Below are 15,185 nucleotides of genomic sequence, written 5' to 3'. Positions count from 1 at the left end.
CGCTGTTATGGGTAAGAAGAGATTTATTGGAGTATTATCAGAATCACATTTCCTTTCCTTAGCTGAAAATGAAAGAGTAAACACACACACACACAGAATTAGCTCCTAAGCGTCCCCACTTTCCCCTTCAGATCACTTCTCTGGGGAGGGAAGGCGTGTGTCTAGTTGCCTCTGCTCCAAAGGTTGACCTTACACAAATCAAGAGATGTATTTTCCCTTTTAATGAGACACACACACACACACACAAAAAGCATCTCCCCACTTCATCTTGAAGGTCTTTAACTTTCTGAACAAATAAATAAGCATGTCTGCTTTCGTGGGGTTTGGGGTTTCGCTCTGAGGTTCCCTGGTGTTGAGGGCATTTGTTCTTGACATCTACCCCACGACCACTGCGCAGAATAAGAATGTCATACTTTGAAGGGGGGGGGGTTGAGTAGAGCAGAACAGAGGCGAGAATGAGGGAGAGTTGCAGACAGAAAGGCAATCATGGTGTGTGTGTGTCGGTAAGTAACACAATGAATAGCAGGGACTCGGGCTACCTCTCGCCTGTAGCCTATTTACGCTTCGAGGGTGATATTCAGCATTCTGTGCGGCAGCTGCCCAGATATATATTGGCTGAAACAGAGGAGGAGAGATGACAGACTGCCGCAACACCTCCCGGGTTGCAGTGAGCTGTGACAAGCCAGTTTTCAGCCTCCCAGAATCCGCCAGATCTGTCAGTCGGGGCCAAACAGGTGTTCTGACTGTCCGGCCATCTGACTCTCTGCTGCCTGTTTTTCTGTCCCTCCTTCTCTTTAGCACATCAAGTCTACACGATGTCAGCCACCAGCTGAGTCTCAGCTCTGGACTTAAATTAGATATTACTTTAATTAGTTATAACAGTGGGCGTAAGTCAAGCAAGAGTCTTCTGGAATCCAAATGTGGACGTTGAATCAGTCGTATGCAGAATCTGAAGGCGACGGGACACGATTTGGGTTATCGGAAGCATCGTGGCTTCTGTTTGTAGTCCGAGTAGTATTGACCAATCACGTTGGAGCAGTCTTTAGTTGAACTTTACATTGACACTAGCAAGTAATACTAGTGTACGAGTGTAAAACAACGTTGTTATTACCAGACATTACCTTGTAATTACCATGGTAACACCGTAGCATTGCCCTGTTGTTGCGATGTAAAGTGCTACCCTAACTAAAGGTCTTGTTGGGTTCTTTGCAGCCTCCCTGCAAAAGCCGATAAAGGGCGGGAGGAAGCGGAGGTGGATGGGTCCAACAAACAGCGATCTTTCAGTCGCTCTTTGTTAAATCTATGTCGATTTAGTTGTGACGTTACTTGCGCACTTCCGTAATGGCACGTCCATAGGGATTTTAACCCAAACGACGATCTTTGGATAAAGTAGTTGTGTTGCCTCAACCTAACTGAGTTGTTTCCCGTGAGGACGGAAGTTTATTTTGAAAAGGCTGTATGCATGGAACAAGCGGAAATTGAATCTAGTGCTGGCTTTCGTGGAAAAACACACGAAAAATGAGGAGTAACTTTTCATTACATATCATACGAACCGTTGTATGAGGATACGTTACATGTACTATCAAATGTATGACAACATGAATGTCAAGAGATGGGGAGGGGGCGATGACATGGCAACGGGGTGAATCAAGGTATCGTTTCTACCTCGGTATTGGAGCTTCTGAGCCCTGTTGTTAGGGCAGTCTTTGCCCTGCACGCTGAAGTTGATATTGGTGCGGATGCAGCGGTTGTTCAGCGGCTGGACCGGGCGGACGTTGTCGCTCATGCTCAGGAAGATCTGAGACGGCTGGTTCTGGCTCAGCAGCCGCAAGGAGTGCATCTGAGATGAAGGCAAGAGATAGGGAGAGAGAGAAAAGAAGCCTGTTAGAAGTTTGCCAAAGCAACATGGAGATGTGAAGCAGGCATTTTGATTCACTGCATTGTTTTCCAGGGTGGGACTCTATGGAGGATTAGACAAAGAAGAGTGTTGGAGTAAAAGCCTCAGTGCTGGGGTGACATGTTTCACAGAGAGAGAATTCTGGGCTGAGACAGACGGTCCCTGGTGAATTCTGTGCGTTGTGTTGCGGCTGAGGCTAACCTGCATGCGTGTGAGGTACACCGGCTTGTTCATCAGGATCCATGTGGCGGTCTCAAAGCACGGAGGGATGGTCATTGATCCCTCGTATGTGATAAAACTACTTGTCTCCGGGTAAATCTCCTCTATGTTCAGGTTGGTCAGTAGATACGCGTCGTCTGCAGAAAGAAGGGCAGAAAACACAAACAAGAGGGGCCTTTTCATCAGAGGACGTATTGTAGCTTAATTTTGTACCAACGTAAGTTGCACAAAAACAACGACAAAAAATGGAAAAGAACAAAGTGTTTTTGTTATCAGATTAATGATCTGGCTCTCTTTTGGATCCAGCCTCAGGTTGCCATTTAAGAAAACTGCATGAGGCACTTCCACGATGGCTTCATTTTTTTTTTAGACCTGGAGGTTGCTGCTTGGTGTGGGCGTAGAGTGGTATGCATTGAAGTGATATTGGACAGATGCTTCTGGCAATGCATCCTGGTACATATAGGCACATGCCTGCACAGCTCTGCGAGCAAGATAACTCAGCTTTCCAGGTAAATGCAGCAAGAGCTGGTGAATTTATTGCTTTGATTGTAAAATATAAATACAATTGAATGTATGATGACTCACTTTGACTTTCTGGTACTGGCCAATCCAACATTCTGACACCCTTACTGTCCACCTCGCATCATAAAGGACAAACTACTTCCTGCATTGGCAGGAACCTTGAATGGTCAAAGTTAGTACAATTGAATGCAGGACGTTTAGACCTCTTGGACCCGAGAGCCCCCCAATTGATATGGCAAACTTGTTGGTGAATACATCCAGCATTTAGAAGATTAGCAGTTTCTGACCAATAGTCTCTTTTAAGCTCTGTTTTGGTCTCCACAGTCATGGGCTGGACAGAAAATCAATGAGCAGACACTCACATGTGCCGTAAAGCCGAGGGGAGCTGCAGATTCAGGACTCTGGACAACAAGCAAACCCCCCTTTGTCACATTGATTTTACTTTTGTCATTTGATACGTTGTTAATTAAATGCAAATTTAAGCTTTAAGTGGTTAACATTTTCTTTGTATTTTTACTACGTGTATAGTATATTCTTTTGTACATTTTCCCGTAAATATACGTATGAGCGTGTTCTTCGGGCTCTAAACCCCTCCACTACTCATCAAGCAATGAGCTCATCTTTCATAACTGTTTTTTTTCCTCACTTCTTATTTCACCTATCATTTAGTGTTCCGTGAATGACAGGCTGTTGGTGTTGCAGCACAAAACCTCTTTTATCCAAACTGTCTCCACTGTCAGGACGCTAATTAGACAGACTGCAACTCTCCCTCTTCACACTCCAGTAACACGCTCTCAATAACTTGTCATCTGTTGGGCCTCTGTTGACAAATGGACTGTCTATTATAATGAGGTCACTGTGGTGGACCACTGCGGCTTTAATGCTTATTCTGCTGTGCTTTGCATCACTGTTAAATACTGCCCCTTGTAAACAGTATTCATCAAAATAAAAAAAAATAAGCTTGATAGGCTGTATTTGAGAAAGAGGAGCTCTGTTGCTGATGTTTGATCATGTGGTTGAAATAAATAATTCTCTTTGAATGGTGTACATGTGCCTTTGTGTTAGCCTTTTTGTACATATGTGATAATAAATAAATAAATAAATTTGGCAGCAGCACTGGCTGAGGGATATGCCTAAGGCTTCATAAGCATGAGAGGGCGGTGTGTGCATGTGTGTGAGTCAGCATGTGTGAGACGGTGTATCTGAGGGGGTTTTGACAGCTGTCAGAATCCATGCTCCTCCCTGGCTCCTCCAGCCAGACCCTGAGGAAGGCCCCCCCCCGCCTTCCCCTCGCCCGTAGCCCCCTGCTCTGCTCGGCACCTTGGAGACTCCGCCCAGCCACAAGGGGTCAGTGTGTTTATCCAACCACTCACTATTCAGTCTCCATTAATCCAATCATTTGTCTCTTTTATTCAGGCTAGCCCCGGGGCCATCTCTGCATGGGAACCTCTGGAGAGCAATTGTCGACCGCTGCCTTGCCAACAGCCTCCTCCAGCTATCAAGAGTTCCCATGCAGCCATCTCACCATCCCCAGCCCTGCTTCATTCAATTAGCACTTTGAACCCCTCAACCCCCCCAACAGCTATTGTCCAATCATAGCTTAGCAACCATAATGGGTGACCTAGTTAGCTGTTGTAAGAGAGATACATATAAATAAAGATACAAAAGATACATGTTGGTCTGCTCGAACGTAAGATACAGACATTAGCATGTCCGTCTAACTAGCTTAATATCTACAGTAGTGAGAAAATCAAGGGTTACTTCCAAGTACAGTTGTGTCCTAATGGGTTGGGTTACATGTTGAGCTAAAACAAAAAAAACCCTGTTCACAATTACATCCACTGTGTAGTATTTCCTCACAATATGGGAGCCTGTCCTGGATACTACTAAGGCGAATCTGTCCTACTTTATTGGATATGGGGAAGTTTACACTAAAAACCCTCATTCAAACTCATTATTTCAGCTAGCTAGCAAACAACATCGGCCAGTCTTCAACCTAAAAAGTCTTTTAAGACTCTTTGCTTCATTTCATTTATGCAGCCGTCAAATGGATGTTTAAGACCCATTTGCTGGGTTGTGGTTTTTTTAAGTGAGCTGGCTTGAAACATTAACATGAACACATTTTCCAAATGACTTGCAAAGCTAAGGTTAGCGCAATTAGTTAGCTGACAAAACGGACAGTCCTAGTGTAGAAATGGGAAGCTTCTTTTGTCTACCTCTGTCTGAATATAAAATAGCAATTGTTTTAAACATTTCTAAGAATTTCAAGTGGGAAATCTATCTGCGTTATCTCCATACACTTGGCCATGTCATGCGAACACGGTCCAGCAACAGTAAAGAGGACAAGTCTGAGGGAATTGACAAGGTGAATTAGTACAGATGTTAATTGCTTCACATGGACACTTACTTTTGTATGTTATTCTTGTGATGGTGTCTCTGTTCAGCATTCGATTCAGGAATGAGTTTGATGTCTCAGCAATCTGGATTAAAAGACAGAAAAAAAGAAAACAGGTGAGGTTAAATAAAAAGAAAAAAAGGTCTGATCATATCATGAATTGAGAGCTCATCTAAAATGAAACTAAATGTAATCTACCCAGTTCAGTAGTTTAAGCAAGTGCATTTTTAATCCATCACCTTTGATGCCTATGAAATGTCTGAACCCACTGATGTATTTTGCACAGCCAGACGCGCCTACAGTCTCTTGCACTGCTGCTTTGCCTTCTGGAAAACAAAGGCTCCCACTGTTTTCAAGAAACCATTAAGATCAGCTCACAGACACACACTGCTTCCGTGACAAAAAAAGAATCAATTTTCTTATAATTAGCATATTCACGGTATTCTTGTCCTAACTTGGAAACAAGTTTCAGTCTATCAGAGTTGAATGTGACAAGATCATTGCCAGTGACCCTGCAACATGTTCACTTCCCTCAGCTATAGTTTGCGTCTTTCCTACTGCCAGACAAAGGTTTTTAATCATAGATTTGGCTCCACAGCTTGAGTCTTGGAGTTTCTCCTGAACACACAGCTGAGCTTTTCTTTAACTTTCTTGTCCCCAGTCCAGCTACTTTTCTTTCTACCAGATTATCGATGTTGTCATATTGCCATTGTATTCCAGCTGTTTCCTATTCCTCCCTGTTCCTACATTTTAAGGCAAGAATACATCTTTTGAAATACACATTTTAAGGAAATGGAGATGCAACCTGGATTATATTCGGTGGCAAAAACATATACCAAGGGAGTGGTACATTTCTCTCAGTTCTCTTAGAATGAATAGCTAAACTAAATTTACATTAGACAGTGACTCTTGGAACCCCCTATCTGGCTCAACGATGTACAAATGGCTTTTCTGCAGTTACTTTTTACCAGTTGTACTAACATTTTACAGTTTCCCCAACAATGGTCGCTTGAAAAGAACAGCAGGTAAGCATTAAGATGACATTTCTTTTCGAACAGCGGCGCAGGGTATTAGGACAGTAAAGCTGTTGGAGCCAGCACCGTAAGTGCGCAGATAATTGGTGAAAAGGGGGAAGTGACAATGGAAGGAGCCTAACGGCAGAATAGCGCACCAGCTGATCTATGGTTTAATTGGTTGGGAGCTGTTTATTGTGTGGATTTTCCATTAGTTGCCTTGGAAACACATGCTGCTAATGAAACATCAAAAACATCGACCGTCATTGACGATAGAAATCACTTTGCAGGCTGCTTTTACCCAGAAGATTATAGTAAGTCTACTAAAATGCAAATCACTGTATTAAATCACAAAATAAAGTTGGATTTGTGAAATTCTTGCTTTCTACAATATCTGTACGTAAATGGTAAATGGACTGTACTTGTATAGCGCTTTTGTAGTCTTTCCGACCACTCAAAGCGCTTTCAAACTACTTGTCATCATTCACCCATTCATACGCTGATGGTCAAGGTTATGGAAAGATCGTGGTAACTAATGGTGATAACAGTGGGGAAGGTTGGGACACAAACTCAGTTGTCCTGCATGAAAGTCAGACTCACTTTGACTTTCTGGTACCGGCCAATCCAACAGTCTGACACCCTTACTGTCCACCTCGCATCATAAAGGACAAACTACTTCCTGCATTGGCAGGAACCTTGAATGGTCAAAGTTAGTACAGGTCGTCGGGTTAGATGGTAACCCTCGATATGGGGAACAGTTGTGAGATAATTGAGGTTAGGCATTACCTTGCATGGGTATGGTTAGGATAGGTCGTCGGGCTAAATGGAAACCCTTGATTTTGTCATCGGGCAGCGATTCTGGCGAGCCCTTTTGCAAGTTTTCGCAAATCCCGGGATACCATCTAGACACAACCCTGGATGTTGGTCCTGAACATTTCTTGTCAAACCTCACCACCTTGACGATTCTGTGATCTCTTTCATAGACCACAGGGACTTGAGTGAAAATCTACTGAAACTGCAGCCCATTATCTGACCCCAAAAAGCTGTAGAGAAATTCCTAACTCCACTCTTACACTTCTTGACCGACTCCATTGTTCAGTACCTCTCTCTCCCAATTCCGAGACATGGTTGCTAATAGCTAAAGGAAGCACCTCACACTTCATGTCCATCCCCGCGCCCTTCTTTTGACTCCTCTCTGCCTTCCTCTCCACTCCATCTTTCCCTCACTCATGCTCGGTGGACTTCACAACTCTAATTGTCAAGATGTCTTTGGGCGAAGTGATTAAAAAGAGATGTGCTCGTCTCGCTCCTCCCCGCACTGCAACTGAAATTACTTATTCTTTGACCTGTTCCCTGTGCTCTTCAGGCAGGCATTTTGCCTTTACCAGTCACTCATGCTGCTCACTAGTTTCCTTACTTTCTGTCTTTCTAATTTCCATCATTTTCTTCGAAAACCACCTGAGGGGATTCAGTCAATCAGTTTCTTCTATTTCATTAATGGTGTGAGAAAAGAACAGACGTAGCACCATAATGTGAACAAGACACAAGATGACCACGAGAAACATCTTGAAGATTCACAGATTTCTTGCCATTATGTCAATCGATGATCAAATGAGTGAATGAGTGAGTGAAATGGCCTTGCTTTCACTGCAAAGCCCATCCCGCCGTGTCTCTCTATTGTGTGTCTGTGTTCCACTGTGGCCCCCGCGTAGCTGATATCACCCACTGCTGCTCTTAATGGTGCCTCACGACTCCACATCTAGAATGGGGGCCCTTGCTGGCATTCTGACTCACAGCAATAGGATCGGAAAACTGACAAGGCCTCGGAAAAACAAGCTTATACTCTAAAAAAAGATGTGGGGAATTAGTCAGCTTTGAGAGCAGCCCAGTCGCCAAGAAGTTGTCATTGTACGTTTCTTCAAATATTTTTTTATTTTTTATTTGGATTTGTTTGCATTTGGGAAGAGCAATTTATTACATTGTTAACTTACGTTATGTCAAGTTGTTATGTAACCATGATATATATTTTTAACCTCAAACAAGTAGTTTTGTTCCCTAAATCTCACCAATCATTTCCCAATGTTAACCAAGTGGCCTTCTGTGTTGCTGTAAGCGTGACACTAGACTGATATGAAATGTATGAAACAATTTTTGGTTCAGAAACACCCACATTCAACATATCCCCTGGTTTGTAGAAACGTACAACGCCAAAACATTTTCAAAACAGAAAGTGGCATCTATTGTGGGTACCTCTGGGTCTGGAATTAAAGGTTTTGTTAATTTTCTCCTGAGGTGCATTTCGCTACAAATTATCCAATCCCTGAGCTTAAAATTCTGTTATGTGCACCGCTAACAATATATAACTTTAAGAAAACATTTTCAATTCACTACAGGTGATGCATGACTAAATAGCTTCTTCCCCAAAGCAACAAAGTATTTAGGGCAACCCTCCATGCCAAACTGAAAAAAAAAGATTTTTCTGTTACAAAGTTGTAATAATCAAAACTGGTGGCCATAAAATAAACCTATGTTTACCCATTACATTTTCCCTGTGAATCATGTGTTTATGTGCGTTGAGGCTATCAGCAAAAGAAATCTTCAGGAAAAGACAACCCTGAAAACAGAATTAATTATGGGTAGAAATGCTTCTGGTTGCAAAGTATAAGATGCTGCACATTCTTTCCATATTTTGTACCCCTTTAAATTCCAATTTGAAAGTTTACTTTTAAGGATAACCTCATTATTCCTGACATAGAACACTGGAGTCTCTATATACTGTATGTTTGCACATTAGCTTTAATTATTTCTACTTTGCTTCTGAGAAATCATGTGTCTTTTGGTATGGCTAGAAGTGCATTGGTACCAATAACCCTTAGCATCTTAAGCTACAGAGAAGAAGCCAGCCAGAGGCTTGAATCAGAGCTGAAGCAAAGTCAGAACTTTGTTATTGTAGTTGGGAACAAAGCCCGCCCGAAAGCATACTCCACTTTATGGTCTATTTGACTCTAAATGGACCATAATTTACTAAATGAACATCATGCTGTATTGAAACTAGAGATTGAGACCACAAACTCATGTTAACAATGTTTACTAAGGTAATAAATCAAGAGAGAAGTAGAGTCATTTTCTCATAGATTTTCATACAATCGGACTTCTTCCTTATTGGCTTCACTCGGCAGAGCCGCCTGGTATTATCTGCTAATATTTAGCTTTAGCGTGCACCAGCAGCACTGGCAACAGAAGAAAGCTCAGTGATTAGATGTTAGAACACCGATGTTGGGAGTTGGAATAGAAATCTCTTGATAACATTTTTACAAAGGCTTGTACCTTTTTGGATTGTGTTAAACAACTGGATATCTTCTCACACCATTTCTAATATGTTATACTAATGATTCAACTGGATGAGTTTAATGTCTCTTCAAGCCTTTACCGTGCTCCAACTGTCAGAAAACAGGACACTTTCATTTCCGAAACCATGGTCATGGAAAAATTCTCCTGACTTCACTATTATATTGTGTTCATATTATGTGTGGCACATTTAAGATGCACTCATTTTTCTCTTTAGTATCATCACAATATATTATTTTCCTTTGGCAGCTAAGCTTAACAGAGCTGCGGTTTTGGAGCCATTTGCTCCGGCTGTCGTGTACCCCGAGCACACCTGCAGCACTCCACTTCCAAAGCTTAGCTTCTCTGTCACACGTCCTCGGATACACTCTGCTGCTGGTTGGAGGGTGGAGTCATGAAGGGTTGACCTAGGTCAGCGTTTCTTCCGTCTCTTCAAGACTAAATGATGGTCCCATTGACATTGGGGAGCTAATTAGCAGTTAGCAGCTGAACTTTTCAGCCTTAGTACTCAGAGTGCCGAGGACGTCGGCTGCCTCTCTGATCTCTGAGCCTCTCATTAAAGATGGCGACCTCACAACAAAGAGACGGGAGAGTACCTCCGCTGACACAGAGCCAAGGAGCACATTGTTTCTCCCTGCAGGATAATTGGATTACTAATTGTTTGTGAGTTCTTGAGTTGAAGATTTGGAAGATTTCAGCTAAAGACACAGCGGGAGCAGGAGAGTGGAGGGCTGGGAGCACCAAGGACAATTTAGCTCCTGACAGATCTTTTTTAAACCAATATGAGGCTACTAGATACAAACACAGCCTAGTCTCACTCCCAGGGCAAATAGCGATGCTTGGGCAGCAGCCCTTGGCGTCATTATACACAAGGCACAAGACACTTATTAGCATCTGTATGAGACACATCGGGCTTTCAACAAACTCCAATGTAAACCCATCCGCCTTTCCTATTAGACGGCCAGAGAAACTGACATAGTAAGAGCGAGAAATTCATCTAAGGGCAGGAGGCAGTGGAGGTGGATCGAACAAAAAGGACTTTCGTCCCATGTGAATCTTAAAGTGAATGTTGATATTCTGTCATGTGAGTCTCAAGTCACGTGACTCTTTCGTCACTCGGTAGTCACGTGAGTCGTTAGTCTGCCAAGTTAACCACGCTCTTTTCCTAAACCTCTGTTGCCTAAACCTAACTTACTGTGAAGACGGAACTTCATTTCGAAAAGACGAGTAAGATGCGGAACCAGACGCGCCATCCACAAACTGATGCTTGAGGGGCACCTCGAGTCATAGTTAGAAGCTAGGGGCCACTGACCAAGCAACGGTATTTGACAAGTTGGGAGTGAAAATGTGTTAAACAACAATTCTTTTGAACCCAAACATTGTATCCTAATGTTAACAACTATTACAGCTTTAACCGCAACTGTTTCACAATGTTCTATGTGAAACAACTTTAACCACGTACTACAACATTAACCGTGACCATTTCCCAATGTTAATTAAGCGTATATCATTAATCGCAATCCTTTCACAAAGTTACCCAAGTGCTAGTTAATTAACCGCGGCCGCCTCATAACATTAACCACATGCTATTTCCCAATTTTAATCCTGTGCAACCAAACTTCCTTTTTTCTTATAAAATAACTATTTGGTCAGCTCTGTTATAAAAGTAATGTCAAAGTGTACATCTGTGCATGTAAGTAAACACTTTGCACACAAAGTGTTATCTAAAGACTTGGTGGACTCTTTTGAGTAATACAACCCACAAGAGCTTGCTCAGTTCGTTCCATGTCCGAATATGAGACGTGCCTTGGTCTATGTGCAAGACAGAGTCTGGCATTCTATGAATGAGTATTGTTGAATAAAATGTACTGATTTGTAAAACATGCACAATTTCATGACAGACATTTTGACATGTCAAAATAGGAAAACATCTGATTTCCATTTATCTTCTTCACTGGACCTTTTCACATGTCATCACTGGAAAAGCAGGGACAGAGCCATTGTAAATGTTTTAGTAATACCAGTGCTGTTATGACAATGTTTGCTGTCAGAAAGACCTTTTCTTCCTTTTTTTAATGGCAGCAAATACTCTGGTCATTTTCACTCCACAGGAAAGTGAATCCTTGTCGATAGGCATCCCATCATACTTCGGGTCATGTAAACCTGAAGTGTGATGTTGCCATGGAGCGAGCCATTTTTTTTACTTTTAAATTCCTACATTTTCTACATAAGAACATGTTTGAATGTGATGATTACGAGGCCAGATCTCTCTTAATATGATTTGTAAAACTCACAACAAGGGTCGTGTTGATTCTAGCAGGATATGTATGACAACTATTTCTTCTTGCTTAACTGACTTAGGACTTAAGAAGATTGCAAGATATGACACAAAAAATGCATCACTTGAGTTAAAAGGGTTAATAGTGTAAATATGAATGCTGTTTTGTACGTTTTTACAGCCCGACATGTTTGCGACCATATTTGTGTTGCTACAGAAAAACACTTGAATAAACACTTAGGCCACCTTTAATTGACCCTGGTCTGTATATATAATGTTCCTTACACAGGCATTGTAGCTGGTGACTCAAATTCAATCTTTAGAAAATGACTGTCCAATGTTAGGATCAGTATTCTGTTGGATTTTCAAGCTATAACCCATTACAAAATATCCCCATAGCAGCTGCTGGGTCATGAAAAAGAGTGCCTTTGAGTGAATACAGCCTACACACTGGCAGGCAGGAGCTAATTAAATGTATGTATGAGACTTACCTTCATGAATATGGACACTATGACCAATCCATTGGGGCTTTTAGCAGCTTCTGTATAATTTGTGTACAGCTCATGATTGTAGTGGATCAGTTGAACCTGGAACATAGAGAAAGACAAAACATAATGTAAAAGTGCAATGTGTAAAACATTTTAGTCTATAACTTTCAAAAAGATAAACCAACATTATCAACAGAATGAGGACATGTCAATCCCGATGAAGGTACAGCTCCGTGTGCGTTTTGATTCTTTGTTTATTGGACTAAATCCAAAGTGGCAGAAACGAGAAAACGCCTCACATTTTTGTGTCGTACTCCCCGCCACCAGAAGACTACTTCGTGGGGGAGTAGAGCTGTAGCTGTGACTGTAGCTGTAGCAACTAATACAAATAATAACGTGCACGGACCGTACAGCCCCTGGTTAGTGGCACAGTTAATACCTAGCCCTATTTTTAGGCCTCTGCTCGAAAATTGCATACCCATACCAAAAAAACAGTAATTCTGTAACTACAAGGTCTATTTGAATAATTATAATACAGGTAACACTTGTGAGGGTTGTTCAGATGTGTAAATATCAGTGTATGTTACTGGTTAAGAATAAATGAAGATGGAACACAGCTCAAATTTAAAAGTTTCAGGTTCGCCTGAAAGAAAAAGAAAATTTCTTGAAATGAGGCCCTGGCTAGCCTAAAAACTCTCCCAAATCATAGCACAACATGTCAGTAGTCTTTAAAATAAATGCGGCTTTGATAAAGTGAAGCAAAAAAAAGTGAGTGAGGTTTTAGTACAGAGAGGTCAGGCGAGGTCAAGCTAAATTGTAATTTTGGAACCAGTTGTTCCAGCTGTTCCATTGTACTTTTATATACTATATAACTATATATTTCACTTGTTTTTATCACTAACAGTGTTCAATCTTTCCAAATACAGCAGTTTTGCATCATTTTGACAGCCTGAATCCTCTCAGAGCCTGTAAACCATGAATCTATCCTCGTCTGACAGTCTGCCTGTGTCTATGTGAGGCTTTCTCAGCCTATGATTGGCCAATTTCAGAGTATGACACCTCGTTCGACTCGTAAGAGTCTCAAAAAAACGGTGGGTGTAAGCTGGTGTTGATTGACAGAATCGTTAGCCAGTAAAAATCAAAAATGCGCCGTGTGTCAAATCCGATACGCCGAAAGTGAAATCCCTACCCCCCGGTCCCCCAAGCCTGTCTGGCCCCCCTTTCTCCAGGAAACAGATGTGAAACACACAGGATATACGTCAAAGCCATATTTGAATCGAAATTTCAGCAGTTATGCATATTCTCGCTCTGCTTTTAGTTAATAGCTTAGATCGTATGAACCCAGTAGCAAAGGTGAAATGCTGAACGCTATTTGTTCGAAGCACGTGGCCAGATCTGACTGTTTGCGCCTTGAAACATTATGATAGTGAGGCACAAAGCAGATCTCCACATTGAGTACAACATAGTGGGAACATGGGAGTCAAAAAAGTCCTTCCAGAGAATTTTTTTCCCATTCGCCTAAATCTTTCCTCCCTGCTACATGATGTCAGACGATTTAAAAGGGAAAATCAATTCGGGATCAGATCTCTCCCATGGATTCACAGAGACACTCAATGTAATGGAAGGAGGTGGTGTTCAGAACATTTTTATACTCGGCGTAGACGCGGACAGAGATAATAAGAAGGGCATAAAGAGGCGAGGACTCTGTCATCATTTGATACAAAGCCAGCATTTTCTCACAGGCTGAGGTTAGAAAGCAACTAAACCATCTCCCAGCATGAGGTTAATGTTCACTGAGGCAGATGCTTCATCCACTCCAGCTGTTCAATATTCCTGCCTTTTAATGATGTTTGGACGTGGGCAGGCGGTGGGTTCGACTTCCAACTCGTAAAAGAGGAAACTGCTGAAAGAGGAGCCCACTGTTTTAAAACCCTTCTTTGACAAAGAGCCCATGAATAGGAAGTTTAAAGCAAGCACAAATTAATCCATCCCTCCATTTATTTTTTTGTGTGTATATGTTATGCCTTTCATTATTAAGTAAGTTGAAAGCTTGGGGGGAAATGGGGGGAAGTGGATATGGGGAGCGACATGCATTGGGACGTTGTGGTTCCTATAGTCAGTGCCTTCACCTCAAGGCCAGGGTGGTACTGAAATATACAAATATTTTAAACATTTCTTTAGTGAGAACTGGCGGGATTGGTATTGGCTATACTGGTTGGTCAGTCCCTCTGCCTGTGATCTGGTAGTGGTGTTGAGGCTATGACTATCGGCAGACAAATTGCATTGTGGGTAATATAGGTTCCTCAGGTTTTGAAGAGGTAGAAGAATGCATGGAACAATGAAAACATTATCTCTGGCTCTGCTACATGGCTTTTAAATCTCGAGTCCGAAGATATCATAGGAGTGCAGTGTTAAATTAGTGGAGTACTATTTACAGACTGACTTCAGATCTGCATGAAAAAAGCAGCCTCCTTATTAATTTTAGTGAGAGCACTTCATTCTGGCAGCCGGGGTGAACAATAGAATGTATATAAGAAGTGGAGGTAGTCGTCACAACATCCGTCGCAACATCCCCCGTTAGTTTTGAAGCCTCGAGTTCGGCGTTTTGGCCATCGCCATCTGTTTTTCGCAACCAGTGAACAGAGGTGACCATATTTGGAATGCGGAAGACTGACGTAGAGACGCCGTATACGGCTCTGGTAGCGGTAGCGACCTGTCAATCACAAGGTAGCCACGCCCCAAAGCATACAACAGCTTTTTGGTCTATTTGACTCTAAATGGACCATCATTTACTAAATCAACATCATGCTGTATTGAAGAAGACTTAAAACTAGAGATTGAAACTATAAACTCATGTTTACAATGTTTACTGAGGTAATAAATCAAGCTCAACTTTGGTCGCAACGCAATGGATGACATCTGACAAGGTGTGTTGGCCAAATGCACATGTTCCTGGTATATTACTCTTTCACCTGTATCCACTTGCCCTTTTTAACGCAGGGTGGGTGTTTGGGCTGAAAATCAA

At 42.0% G+C, this 15,185-nt stretch overlaps 1 protein-coding gene across 1 annotated transcript in view; it reads right to left on the bottom strand.

The window, feature by feature from the left end:
* Positions 1 to 15,185, bottom strand: part of ca10a (carbonic anhydrase Xa) — a gene marked incomplete at both ends in the record, with an annotated part of 182,842 nt that overhangs the window by 349 nt on the left and 167,308 nt on the right. The window contains 4 exons of the mRNA XM_079182823.1: positions 1,666 to 1,840; positions 2,099 to 2,253; positions 5,046 to 5,118; positions 12,164 to 12,259. Of these exons, the coding sequence (XP_079038949.1) occupies positions 1,666 to 1,840; positions 2,099 to 2,253; positions 5,046 to 5,118; positions 12,164 to 12,259 (499 nt within the window). The remainder of the gene's footprint in view (positions 1 to 1,665; positions 1,841 to 2,098; positions 2,254 to 5,045; positions 5,119 to 12,163; positions 12,260 to 15,185) is intronic.

This window comes from Pholis gunnellus (genome assembly GCF_910591455.1).
Source record: "Pholis gunnellus genome assembly, chromosome: 21".
NCBI classification, from domain to species: domain Eukaryota; kingdom Metazoa; phylum Chordata; class Actinopteri; order Perciformes; family Pholidae; genus Pholis; species Pholis gunnellus.
This window is presented reverse-complemented; position numbering and strand designations above follow the sequence as displayed.